Source organism: Homalodisca vitripennis, chromosome 4, assembly GCF_021130785.1.
Source record: "Homalodisca vitripennis isolate AUS2020 chromosome 4, UT_GWSS_2.1, whole genome shotgun sequence".
Classification (NCBI taxonomy): domain Eukaryota; kingdom Metazoa; phylum Arthropoda; class Insecta; order Hemiptera; family Cicadellidae; genus Homalodisca; species Homalodisca vitripennis.
In genome coordinates, this window is record NC_060210.1 from 121,761,605 (window position 1) to 121,776,547 (window position 14,943).

The 14,943-nt window shown below is 34.2% G+C and overlaps 1 protein-coding gene across 7 annotated transcripts in view; it reads right to left on the reverse strand.

Annotated features, from left to right (window-relative positions):
* The window catches only part of LOC124360069 (dystrophin, isoforms A/C/F/G/H-like), a 1,186,422-nt gene that overhangs the window by 453,487 nt on the left and 717,992 nt on the right, over positions 1-14,943 (reverse strand). For all 7 annotated transcript variants that reach the window (XM_046813341.1, XM_046813339.1, XM_046813338.1 and 4 more), the window contains 2 exons: positions 11,760-11,914; positions 424-613 (listed from right to left, as the gene is read on the reverse strand). In XM_046813341.1, coding sequence (XP_046669297.1) covers positions 424-613; positions 11,760-11,914 — 345 coding nt within the window. The remainder of the gene's footprint in view (positions 1-423; positions 614-11,759; positions 11,915-14,943) is intronic.

The following is a 14,943-nucleotide window of genomic DNA, read 5'->3' on the forward strand; positions in this document are numbered from 1 at the left end:
ACATTAGTAAAACGTGGACTTAGGGTGGTTAATTGTTTTGACGTTAGGACTATAATACCTAATACCATCACTTACAGTGAAGTCGTCGTTACGTAGATCATAGCATTCAATATACCATATATTGATTACTATTTCTTAGTAGAAGTGGGCAACCATCTACCATAACATTTAGTAATAAGCCAAATTCATTAAACTTTCAAATGAGCATTTCAAAAAGGTAGGTCAGGTATATAAATCTTAAATGGCAAGAAAATTCATTTTTGAGAAGAATACGCAATATTTTTATACGTAATGCGTAATGCATAATGTATTCTGGGAGAAAGGAACGAATCTTTCAAGTGAAGAACAGAATACTTTCTTTAGGAACGACTCTAAGCATGATCCCATTCCATTTCCCTTTTCCTCCATTTTAATTTAGCCTACCTTGAGTTGTTTGGAGAACTGACGGTTCGCCGACTCGTCACGCCTGCCCCCGGCACGGTCCGCCTCCACCTCCACACACTCCATGGAGGACTCGGCCTCTGACAGCCAGGCCAGGAACTTGTCCAGGGAACGGTCGAAGTTGTGTAACGAGTTCAACGCGGAGTTGAGCAGCTTTCCTCGCAGAACGATACTGAAAATGAATCATAAGGTTAACCAATAAAATTCATTAGAATTCCTCACATATAAAGTAATCTTTCTTGATCAAATTTACATAGTCTTCTAATCGCACATACTTACTAACTATCAACAGAAATATTACCTAATTTACACATTCGGACTTTTATTATTAAGGACACAAAATGATGTCGTTGTCTGTTCGTCTGCCTGCCTGAACGGTACCTCTTGATAAAAAGATCGTAGATACATGAAACTTGGTAAATACGTTCCTTTTTTAAACTTTTTTTGTTATCTTAGAAGCTGAGAAATTGCACTTTATTCCAAAAAAGACCTTTCCGGAGGATATTCTGGCTGGGTAAGGTTGAGGGTAGGGTCCGTCAAGGCCCTTGAGGAAAAATTTTAGGCAATAATTCCAGTCATGTCTCTTAGGAAGAAGGGGAAACCACGTATGCACCAGCCTCTCTAGTCAAAATAGGCAGGGGTGGCACGCCTTTATGTCTAGGCTAGCAACTGCCATTAACACATAGGGAACCCCACTAACCCCAAATGTCATCTTCCGCAGTAGACTAGAACTACCGATCTACATCTTGCATCCCAATATCTCGCCATTTGCGGCGATGCTGTTCCGCTCCTGGACATCCATACGGTTGCCCAGATGTGAGTGACACATTAGAATTAAAAAGCTTTAGGTTTTATTCTTGATGGAAGGAGGAATATTGACTTTTGTGACCAAGGCCACAAGGCAGTGCAAGCGTCTATCCATCTGTCGAGAGACAACTCTTTCAATAAGTTCTTACGGGTCCTTTGTATACTGCTGTACTTTAAATATTTCTAAAATTATTTAGTATCCATATAAAAAAAGCTATCCTTTGTTCGGCTAAATAAACAGCACTGTGCATGAAAAGAAGCGATCTTTGTACTGCTGTACATGAAAATCAGTTCCTATAAAAAAAATTAAAAAACAGTATTTGTTTTAAATAAACAGATCAGGAAATCATTAATTAGACTACACAACGTGAGACTAATTTATTAAACATCACACTGATTTAGTCCGAGGCGAGCAATTTATATCAAAATTAACTAGGTGAATACAGATTGCTGCTGTTTAAAATGGAACATTGCATTAGTGTAATTATGGACTGGCGTTTTAATAACATCACCGTGACATTAATGGTAACTATCAACTTGAATAGCAACAGATTAGTTTTACTGTTTTCTTTACAGTCCACTAGAGTAATATTTTTACAGTTATTTCTGACTCGCGCACTTTTACAGCTCGCAAGGATAAAGACCTACAGTTATAAACAAGTTGGCATCCTTCGAAAGACTTGAGAGAGAGACTTTTATTTCGTACTAAATACAATTTTAATAACTGGAAGCGCGTTGAAAGTTGTATCCACGACGTAAAAACCTTTATAGGACAATACAACGGGAAAACTTTTCATTCAACTGAGAATTCCATAATATTTTACTAGTTTAAAAGTTGACAAAGCACTACTAAATATACTACCGCGGAGAAATTAACTTCTATTCGTTTCAACAAACTACGGTGGAGAATTTTCATAATTAAATTTTCCAAAGTTGAAACAACATTGTGTGATATTAAACTGTAGTGTTAATTAATAAACTAATTAAAATATACACTTTTAATTAGGATCACAAGTTTTAAGGGTATTGCAAGGAGTTAAAATAACAAAGCTGTTTGCAAGTATCCGAGTGGCGATATCCCAGACAGAGCCGTATTGAAGGAGGGTTGTACAGTGTTGCAGCGTACAGCGAGTGCAGCTCCGAGCTTGGCCCAGCCTAAGCCTAGAGTGTGCAGCCTGATTGCCATTTTCCTCACCCCGGCTTTGCATATTAATGCAGATGATCACGTGACACAGCCTGATCCACAGCAACACTCGACTCAGGTAGCGGGCTGCTCCACACAAGTGGATCTGAGCATCGCCGCACCCTGTTGACATGGAAACCATGGAGCTACTGTGGTCTACCGACTCGATAACTGAGGTCGTACTCGATCCTTCACCTGGATAGGCGCTCGCTGGTTGTTTGTTTCCACATTTGTCTCAATTTATGAGTTACCTGTCGATTCATTTGATCATTCTCTCAATTGTATATTTACTTAAGTTTAAAAATATGTTGGAGTTAAGTTTATCAGCAGTTGATATTAAGCTTTGATACCTAATTTGTTGAACTAATATTTAGAATTAATGTTGAAATTGATCAATTTTTATTTAGAGTTTATTCTCGATTTGATGATTTGAAATTTACACTTGACGGTCATTTTTTGTAAAATCAATATTTGCGTTTGTTGGCATTATATTTTGGCTTGGTACTCAATCTGTTAATTTGGTATTTAGATTTGGCAGTCAGTTTGTGGATTCATCGTACTTAACCATAGTACTCAATTTAATATTTAGACTTCGTTGTCAGTTTGTGCATTTAAAGTACTTAACCATGGTACTCTATTTATATTTAGACTTAATGTTCAGTTTGTGGATTCATCGTACTCAATTTGATATTTAAACTTAATGATCAATTTGTTGATTAGATATTTAGACTTGCTGGTCAATTTGTTCTTGAAAGTTAATCTGTTGACTGCATATTGATTACGTTTCAACTACGAAGTAGCGCGTATAACTAAGCAATTACGTATAGCCATAGGCGTATGAAGCAGAGCTAACTCTCAAAATATGCTTAAACATTAGCTAAAACCACAAGACAATTCCTCAAACAATTAGTTATTTAATCGGTTACCAAAGTAACAAAATGTATAGCATTGGTTTTAAGATTGTAATATAATTACAATACAGTAACATAACAATAGGAAGAAAATTATTGTTATGTTTAATAGGTGGAGCGGTATAAAATTTTGTTCAATTTAACATTTGACACTTTGAAACAATGTTACAAATTTGAAACGTTAATTTTGTTTTTAGATCATATTAGTCCAGCTTGATAGTCTTAAAACCAATCTGAAAAATAAATAAAAGATATATAAGTGAAAGACAGCTATAAAAAAAGACAAATTCGCCACTTTAATTGGTCTGTATATAATACGCTGAATCTGATTTACGTGTTTGACAGTTGTGGTGAGACAAACTAAGAAAAATATAACCCCAAAAATAATCATGTCACATTTTAAACCCTTTTGATACCTTGAATCAAATTAATTCTTAGGGGACATTTCTCTATCGATTTCTAGTAAAACCAGATTGCGTGATTATTCAATGCGAATTCGCCCTAGGGTCTCAGACTATATGTTTTGTTTACAAAACCAGTTTGTAGTACATTAAGTTTCTACAAAAACAATGATTCCACAAATCTTGGAGTTGAAAATCACTTTTTGAATGAGTCGTAGATGCATCTTAGTTACAAAGTTAAAACGCCCCAACCGCACGAGACGGGCAAGGGTGAAGCCAACCCCTGGTGGAAGCAATGAATAAGGTCAGATTCGTCTGACTCACCTTTGGCCTGTCGTGATTGCCTCTAAATTAATTGTCTCTCCATCGGTACCTCGAGCTAATTTAATTAATGTTGCTACACCCAATCACTAATGCAGTATCTCAGGCACGATTCATAGCCGGTTATGGCCTCCTCTCCTCAAAGTATTAAACGTTTACACTAACCTTAATTCACTCAGTATCATTATCGTAAACGAGGAAATGTGAAAGTAGAACTATTAAACTAAAAATATTGTATTAATACTACGTATGAACTGTATTTACATTAAAATATTAAAGTGTCACAGTAAAAGTCAGACGGCGTTATGTTTATTGATAACCGATCGTACCTATGTACCTCATCACCCTTACTGTTCCTTGGCTCAACTGTGTGACACACTCAAGAGCCAGTTATAGTGGCGGCCATTTTGATTTTAGTCCCATAAAAAAGTGTTAAATCTATTGTACTTTTATGACATTATGATTGGTAAAACAATTATAGAAGATGTCTCATTTAAATATAAAATCAAAACAGATGAAAATGCTTTTTAGTACTTACGACATTTATTTAAGTTAATTAGAAGTAGATCTCAACAAAGTTTTCTACGTCATCGTTTAAATATTCACACAATATACACTTTACACAAAAAAGGGTATCTATGCGTATAGTAAATTACAATTTATTAAGATATACAGGGTCATCAGGAAAAGTGTTCCAATACTACATAAAAATGAGCGAAACAGTTTTTAGGAAGGCATGTCTTAAAACCTTTAGTTTTCTTTAGTGTTAGATCTTTTGAACAAGGAAGGAGAAAGTTATGAATTTTGTTAAACTTTTGGAGGCTTTTTGAAAATAAAATATTAACACAATCCTTTTGTCCATTTTAAAATGTCGGAGGGTTTTCGGTTTTGAGTTAGTTAGGATATTATTTTATTTTGAAGTTTAAAGAGCGTATAATGACGGTTTTTGTTTTATCCTACTTCTCCTTATCCTACCAACCCTAGGACCAGAAAGTGTTCGGTTAAGAGGACGTATACTGTATACATATTTAGAAACTATATTAATTTGACCGTATTATTAAGTTTAGTAAGATTAATTCAAATGATCCAGTAATATAATAGGCTTTGTAATCTCTTCAGACTTTTCTGATAAATGCGAGTATTATCTTTCCTTTTTTCCGCAAATAACTGTAATCTCTTAAATTTTGCAAAGCATAAAAAGGAATTCATTGGTTTAAACTTTAGCATATTTAGGTAATTTTAAATTAATACAATTAAATTTTCGGTACCATTTTCGGCTTGATAGTTAGATTCCATCTATTTTCCCACATTAATAACACACCAATGCACTAAATATACACCAATAGCAAAAACCAATTGGACCGAGCTAGTCGGTCTCTATAGAGGGAACCACACTCTCTGTAAGTAAATTACTGGTAACTCACTTTGGCCCGAACCCCAGTTAAACAATTTAGACGAAAGTTAGCGACTCATTCATTTAACTCGCGGTTAACTTGTTTGTGTCAACTCATACTTGATGGCACTACGGGATCCCATTACACTACAGTTAGGAGTTTACGTAGCAGTTGTCGCGAGTTCGTCCCTGGTTACGCGGTAACTTGCGTCACGGAGGCTGCATCTACACACACCACACACATCCTCTTTGGTTGGCGTTGCTCAAAGCGTTATTTTCGGAGAACAGAAAAACGACATCGCGCAATATCCGCTTTAATGGACCAATGATATAATTCGAGAGGCTGGAAAAATTTCATTTCTGTGTGTCTGTCTGTTTATCTACATGTTTTCACTTAATATCTCGAGAAAAAAACTGGTCTATAGACTTCAGATTTTGATATATAGGCTGTCCCATAACTCTCTGGACAACGGTATGGCAAGTTATAGATCAGGTCATGACAAACATATTTCACCATATGATCATGGGTCTCTCGTGCTTAATTTCCCACCTGTCTGTGTGTTTAAAAAAATGTATATATTAAAAATTAATAAGTTCAATTATACCAAACTTAGTTCAAATGTTTGATATTAAGGCCAATTACCGAAAAAAGTATCATGATATCTTTAGTATTTTTTTAAATGGCGGCAATTTAAACTTTAAACTTTGAATGTCTGAAAAACCAGCAGTTTTTCTCAAAAAACGACATCAATAACAGTCTTTAGAGGATATTATCACAAATCTAATGCCACCAACATTATTTAAATCGAGTAAAAAATAACTGATAACCTTAGTACCTGAAGATGAAATCCCAGATTTTTAAATGTACATAGTGTGAAAAATAAAAGTTTACAAAAATTGTTAAAAGGTTTATTCATATTGTGTTATACATATTTATAAAACACTTTTTGAGGCTACATCTCTAATATGATTTAAAGTAGATTTACTGTGACAAGACATGGCCCCTATTGAGGTTCTCAGAGAATAGCCAACAATACAAAAACTATACTAACGGCAGCTAGAGTTGTTCCAGCCTATGGTACTGCAAATTTAGTTTTGAAAATTAGACCCAGTGGAATATTTTTTTATGAATATTAAAAGACCCTTGAAACGAGTAAATTGAAGATGTTCTCATTAAATTTACAAGGATAATATACAGAAATGTGGACTAGATTAGGTTATGTTTGTTTATGTTACAACTACATAGTTAAAACTTAGTACTTGGTAAAGAAGCGAATGCATCGTGGTTAAGTAATTCCAAGGACAACTTTAAGCTACAACGAATACATTTATACGTCACTAAAGAACACTAAAAACACGCCTTTTCACCATACTTAGTTTCTTATCTGTCTGTCTGTATGTGTTTTATAAAGAAAATTATATCCTTGAAACTAATAAATTAAATTATACCAAATTTTGTTCACAGAAATTATCATGAATAACCATGAAATTATCCTAAGTATTTTACAAATGACGGCAAATATGTTTTGAATTCAGCTGTTCAGCTATCGGAGAAAAAATCACTGTTATTAATAAAAAATATATAAACTGGTACGAGTACTATTATTCGAAACGAACAACAGAGACATTGGGCAGGGGAGCGCTCATGCACGACAACCCACTGGAGTCCACGGCTCGCTTTGAGTAGGTCCCGTGATCAGGTTATCACTGGCTGATGAAATATCAAAGACTCCATCACACCCGTCTGCCCCTGTATAATGGACCCGAGAACCACCAGCTGCGCTCTACATTTGTCGTCGGTACCGTACTACTACAGATTTTGTGTAGATCGATACACGTTTTGCGTGCCAACTGTGTCGACAGAGTGAACATATTTTTTGCATTCGTGCAAACTACTCAGCTAACACAATCCCGTTTGTTTTAAAACTAAGTTATAATGTTTGCTGAAATATTATGATATTCACTTGTTTAAATATGTACATAAATTATGACCATATATTTTATCAGCTTTAGTTGGCTGAGAAGTTATAAATCCGACTGAGAACAAAAGGGTCGCAAGGATCTGGACTGAAAGTTGATGGACCACGACGTTTAGCCTGGACTTATAACTAAAGGACCAATCATTTAGACCTTGAATGATTAATAAAGAACCGTAACGTTTTGATGTATAATTATAACTAAGTCTCATAACATTTGGAGCTGTACTGAAAGCCAGTCTGAAAAGCTGTATCATCGCGTTTGAGTCTGGACTGATAAGTAAAGGATCGAACCTTTAGACCTAGACCGATAACCAAAGAACCGCAACGTTTAGACGTGGATTGATAACTAAAGTGCCATAATGTTTGGACGTGGACTGAAAGCCAAAATACCGTAACGGTTGGGTCTGTATTGATAACGCAAGGGATGAGAAACGTTTAGACGTTGATTGATAAACGTCCATCAAGTTTGGATCTGGACTGGTAACTAAAAGGGTCGTCAAGTTTGGATCTGGAATGAAAGGACCGCAACGTTTGATCTAGACTAATAATAAAAATGGCGTAGGGCAAAACAAGTACACCACAAAAATAGTTGTTTATTTAACTTACTTGTTACTGAATAAGATACTTGTACGAGCTTTTACAGTTTTAACCTTACACATCCGTTGTCATAACTATCTCCTACGGTTTCCGATTGCCACACCAAAACACTATTAACATGGAATTTCACAGAGAGAGCAAAGGTATCATGGTTTTAACTGTGTTAGCAATGTTTCGAGGTGAACCGCGTATAGATAATACATATCACCCTCATGTGGGCATGTATCATGTATTTACACATGAAGTAAAGCGCCAGCTTGGTGTAACGAAGCGTGATAAAATCATACCAAAATTATGGTATTTAGCAAATAGCTCAATGGCTTGTCCTATAAAGTATCATGACCTTTCAAATCATATCGCTCTCTCTTTCTCTCAAGTGTAGATTTGATTATTCCTAACAACAAATAATAATCTATATATATATATATATATATATATATATATATATATATATATATATATATATATATATACTAATATTGACCACAATAAAGATATGGAAGCTGTGAAATACTTTCTAAATAAAAGACCTGGAAATTCAAAACCAAGCACTAACTTCATCATTGCTCTCATAAATTTTATACTATCTTCCAATTGTTTTCGATTTCAAAACCAATTTTATTTACAAAAGAAAGGAACAGCCATGGGTACCCGAATAGCCCCATCATACGCAAATCTTTTTATGGCAAAATTTGAACAAGATTTTCTACATTCGCAAACATTTAAACCTTTATTCTGGACTAGATACATAGATGACATTTTTATGTTATTGACAGAGAGTAATGAAAATCTTTTAGATTTCTTAAACGTAATTAACTCCCTCGATAACAATTTAAAATTTACTTGGATAATTTCAACAGAGTCAGTTACATTTCTGGATACTGACGTTTACATCAATAAAGGTTACTTGAAACAGAAAATAAATGTAAAACCTACTAACACTTTTCAATATCTACACTACAACAGTTGTTGTCACCCTGTATATGTAAAAAGATCAATTCCCAAAAGCTTGGTTACACGAGCAACCAAATTATGCAGTGAGAGTGAAGATCTTAAAAATTACGTTAGTAACATATATGATGCTTTTTTAAAACGAGGATATCCTGAGAAGCTATTAAATGAAAAGCTACAGCTCAATGAAAGAAACCTTAATAATAATTATGTCAATAAGAAATATTATGATGAGCCTAAATTAATAACACAATATCATCCTGGTCTCTACAAAATTAACAACATTTTTAAAGTAGCTTACAAAATTCTCCACTGACAGACTAATTTCTAAAAAGTATTCCACGTATTGGTTTTAAAAGACCTCCTATATTAAAGGACATTATATCGAAACCAAAATTACCAGCTGATTCTGATGTGGAAACTAAATTTAAAGGAGCACATCCATGTAATAAATCAAGATGCATGGTGTGCAATCAAATACAAGAGTCATCAAAATTCGAAAGTAGTTCAACTAAAAAAGTATACAAAATTATTGGCAATTTGACATGTGATGCAATTATTGGCAACTTTAGAACAAGCATGTCAAATTATCACAAAATCTAAATTTCACTATGGATTAAATCTTCGATAAATTTAAATCATCTGAACACTCATCGCATCTTTACACCCAAAGTCTGAACATAATATGTTATATTATTGTTATATTATGTTGTTACATTATATTGTTATATTATGTTTATCATTTCAAGAATATTATGCTTATTAATTTATTTATCTGTTTACATGTATGTTTTTAATTATTTTATATGTTTTGTTATGTTGTTTTGACCTGAAGAAGCGTAATGCGAAATTTAGTTAATTAATACTAATATTTTGGCCTTTTTCTACATATATATATATATATATATATATATATATATATATATATATATATATATATATATATAGTGTTTGGCTATGTAATATACTTAACTGTCTCGTAATTGAAGTTTATAGTGTGCAGGCGCTTTGAAACCTTTTATATTTTGCAGCGCCGCTTGGTGGCGAGTTACATCAATGGACATAGCTTATAAATCTTCTCCGTGGAAAAATACGTATATTTTCATATTTGGTCTGTCTAATATTTTGCGATTCCATAAAGGACAAACACATAAACGTTCATTTATATATATATGAATGAAACGTTCGTTTACAGTATGTGTTTGTCCTTTATGGAATAGCAAAATATTAGACAGACCAATATGAAAATTTGTATATATACGTATTTTTCCACGGAGAAGATTTATAAGCTATGCCCATTGATGTAACTCGCCACCAAGCGGCGCTGCAAAAGATAAAAGGTTTCAAAGCGCCTGCACACTATAAACTGCAATTACGAGACAGTTACGTATATTACATAGCCAAACACTATTTGAAGGCGCTAAGTTATTATGTATATTTGTCTTTAAGATACATTTCTGATTGAACTTAAAAGTTTGAGTGTTAGACCTCTTTATAATAAAGCACAATGGCTATAAACATAAACATATTTTCTTGATCGTGGCAACAAGGCAAACTCTACATCGGCGTTGTAAATATAATTCAATTAAACCAGAAGTTCACATAGAAGGGGAAAGCTTGCAAAGCTGCGGGAAACAGCTAGTAAATAATAATAGCTAAACACAGCGATTAAAACTTGACAGCACATATAGACTTAACACCTGCAGCAAACCATGTTGTCATTTATTCACGTGTGTAGGATATCCTCGTTCAACGGATGCGTGTTTTTGCGGCACCCATTTGAATGCGGTACACTTGAATGCTTCACAGGTCGCCATTGAGTGGCTGTGTCGAAAATAATGGAACAGAATTGATAATGGCCACTCAGCACAATAGACGTGTCTGCGACAGCTTTTCACGTGCTGCCACCACCCGACATTTGTTTGTCGCTTAAACCGAATCGCGTCAAGTACTGATCTAATGTATAACTAATATAGATAATTTGGTGTATATGTTTATTTTTAGATTATCAGCCACATAAAACGAGGGAGAATATGGGTGTGTACTTAATGCGAGGGTGTGGCTTACTTAAACAAACTTCGGCGGCTGCAGAGTGAGGCCACCTGGTACTGTATTCCTGTAAGTAAAGATATAATTTGGAGAGACGAGTCCTGAGGTAGAAATTTTGGACAAGTTTGCAATCAGCAATGAAGAAAACAGCTGAAGACAAATATTTGATTTTTTTGATAATGTATATGAGATATCGTATCAGGGAATGGTACAATTTTAATGATTTATACCTTTTATAACTTAAAGGGATGAAATTTGTCAATTAAATGCAATTTTTTAAGGTGACTTTGAATATAAATGAGATAAAGCAGGTTCGATTTTTGTTTGTAACCGTAGCACTTTTGATCAGTTACCATATTCCTTTTTTATCCCTATTATGTTGCATAAAATCCTCGCACAGGCCAGTGGCCTACAAGGACGGGCAGAAAAATGCTTAAAAGGGGAAAAAATGTTTAAACATAACGTTTCTTACATAGGGAAATTACATTTTTTATAAAAAAAGTCACTACTCTCTTTAATCATCTGTAAGTCTTTAATCATAGTAAGTCCCTACTTTCAGCCATTTCCCAGCCAGTCATGGTTATTCTGCCTAAGACTAAGCAATGTGTAAGAAACGTAAAACGAGACAATCCAACAATACTACGAATACACCACTTTCATGCAATGTCATTGACATGCAATAACAACGGTTTTTATTTTTTGTGTAATTTATTATGAATAACGAACCTGGAGTTGAGATTATTATAATTTTGGTTGATCTGTTCAGTCATCTTCTTGATGCGGCTGGTGTCGTCGTCCTGGTAGACGGCTATCAGCTTCTGTGTCAGCTGGTTGAACAGCTCTATCTGGTGTTTGTACTGGTGCAGCTCAGCGTGATAGGCCTAAACAAGAAAATCAACTAAGAATCTAAAATATTATGTAATTAATTGTGGAAGTGACAGCTTTAGTTATTCTAAAATTCTACGATTTCTGAAATGCCCAAACATGAATAAGGTATTTCTTGACTGGTCGATAGTATACAGTCTAGATTATGATTTCTGCTTTCACATTGGTTTGATCTCTAGTTTGCCAATTATCTTGTGATAACCACTAAGTTTTTCAGCTGGTCAACAAACAGGAGGTAGGTAGCAAACCGTAAACACATCAGTGCATACTGTGGAAAAATCATTCCTTACCATTCCAACATATTTTACCTGGTGCTCATAAATGTTATAGAACTCTGTGACGGTTTCAGATTTCAGACGCTGCACTATGAGGAAGGTGAATTGGTTCTAAATTCAACACTTACATTGAAACCCACTACCATTTCCACCGTGGATCTTTGATTGACTAGCCATAAGTATTGCAGGTTTGTTTGGTTTTATGAAGAGAAATCTGGATGTCTCTATTTGCCCTGCAATTTGTACAGAATGTTTGAAAATACAACCAACTTACTTGGTCTTAAGCTTTCACAAACTATAAACAATGTTAATAAAAACAACGGAGAATTTTACCAGTAAGTAGAGATAGCATGGCTTTTAGATTAACAAGTCCTTTAAAATAAAACATCTACTCAAAGTATGTATACACAGGTTGGATATGGTTCCGTTATTTGGAGGTAAGAAGAGACAGTATTTTAGCCAAAAATAAAAATGGTGAAGAGATGTCGAATTATTATTTTCAGATGATGCGACACAGTGGTATAAAATAATTATGACAAAACTTATAATAGAATGCGCGGATAAAATGAATAAAAAATCAAATACTTGGCTGAGGCATTTACAAAGAATGAAAGGTAGCTGAAATGGTTTTTGGGAATCTATTGGTTATGTTTTCATATTAAAGCCCAACGTCTTCTGACACAGACAATCATTACGCTGTCGTTACTCAGACTGTGATGAGTTATAATATTCACATTAACTGACTAACAATATTAATAAACTTCCAAAAATGTATTTTTGAATCGAATAATATTGTGAGGTTCTTGTGAAGGGCACAGACTCAATCACTTCAGACCACTAGAGGTTGTTGATACGCATTGATAAGAATAATATATCATACTCTTTGAAGCAATAACATGAAAATTTGTTGAAGGAAAAATATTAGAGCTGCAGATAAAGTAAGTTGACACGGCAAACTAGAATAAGCGTATATGTCCTTTATTAATTGTCTTCTTGTATCCTCTATTCTTAGAAACATTGTTGTGTTCTGATAGCTCAAAATGTAAAAATAGTACCAACTTATTGACTTCATTTTCAAAGAAGAAGCAGATTTGTGCTGAATACAGTCTACGAGCCAATGACCAATTTTCAATGTACAAGCTTAAAACTGGGTTTTATTTAAATGTTAAAAGAAAGTTTTTCTTTAGAATGAAATTGATCATTAGCTAAGCTAGTTTAGGTGGGTGTCAACATGGGAGGGTATGGAAGGGGTTAAAAATATCAAAAATTGTTTTGTTAAATCGTATTTTTTTTTAGCTTGACATACTTCAAACTGACTGACAGTCAGATACGTCAATAATATTTATTCCACCGTCTGACAACTGCCAAATAGTCAGTCTATGTATGGTTAATTGACGCTGATTCAACATTTATTCAAGTGTCTGTCGGTCGAAAACAGTTTATTTATGAATGGAAACGTCTTTATTGGATTCCCGGAAAAAAGGTTTTGAACTTTTACTCCTACGATAAAACTTTATTCTCTCTTCCGGGACTATTGTGGTGAACACTTGACGAGAAGAGATACCAGTACAGACGTTGAGAAAAATGAATGATCTTTTACAGAGCACAAGATTTAAGGATAAATCCATTAAGCGCGTACAACAGAAATACAATCACACTTAACAAGTTATTTATCAAGTGCATTACTGTTTCAGCGTAGCAAAGCACATTCCCACTAAAGCAAATTAACCAGAAACAAATGTTACCCGAACGGTCTCTGCCACCATGATCACGTAGCACTACACTGCTTTAATCTGTGTAAGCTCCATTTTAACACTAGTCCCTGTGTGATAATGGGATTTAATATACATTCGAGATTGTTATTTTTCGCGCCAACGTGATTCCACTACCTCTGGGAAGTGTAATAACATAATTTGGCGTTTGTTTGTAAGCTTATACTTCCGCTAACGTTGTGTCAGTTTAATACAAATGCGACGATTTGTATCTCAACAAGGGTAAACCTAAAGAAACATGATTCAAAGGAGACAGGATTAGTTCCATCCTGCAGGTGTAATTTGATAGAGTTGTGCTTCTCTCGTAAAGAAGAGCCTCTCCGACCCAATAAAACCCAGTCATCCATGCTTGAACCATCTCACATATGACATATCCTTTCCTTAGGCTTTGAACGGATCCTATACGTTCTTACATACGGTCTACAAATATTTGTATATTTTATATTTCATCCTAGAGTACGTTTGAAATGAGCGTAAATTTTATAGGAAAATAGGTAACACGGTTCTCTCTTAATACTTCTAATACAATTATAACAATTTAGTTCAATTTCACTTAAGTTTAGTATATTTTGGAACCAACACGAGGGTACTAGTATAATTGTACAATACATTTCACTAACAATCGTTCTTCGGAACGATAATGAGGTCCAATTATGATCCCACTTATTCAAATTAAACGATTTGAATAAATAAAAAGGAACACTTTAATAAGCGTCTCTTTCAGGTTCAACTATAACCGTTCTGTACCAACATAACACGAGAATACAGCAATGTTTGTTTATTTAATGTTTAATTATGTAATTTATTAATTATAAAGAAAACAATAGAGTTAACGAGGGTTAAACTTAACTTAATTCAAATAGTTAACTCAAAGTTAATTCAAATATTTATTTGAATTTTAGTGAACGAGAATCAATTAGGTTTTACTTCCAGTAAACATAAGACTGAGTTTTAGTGTTAATAATAAACCGACGGAAC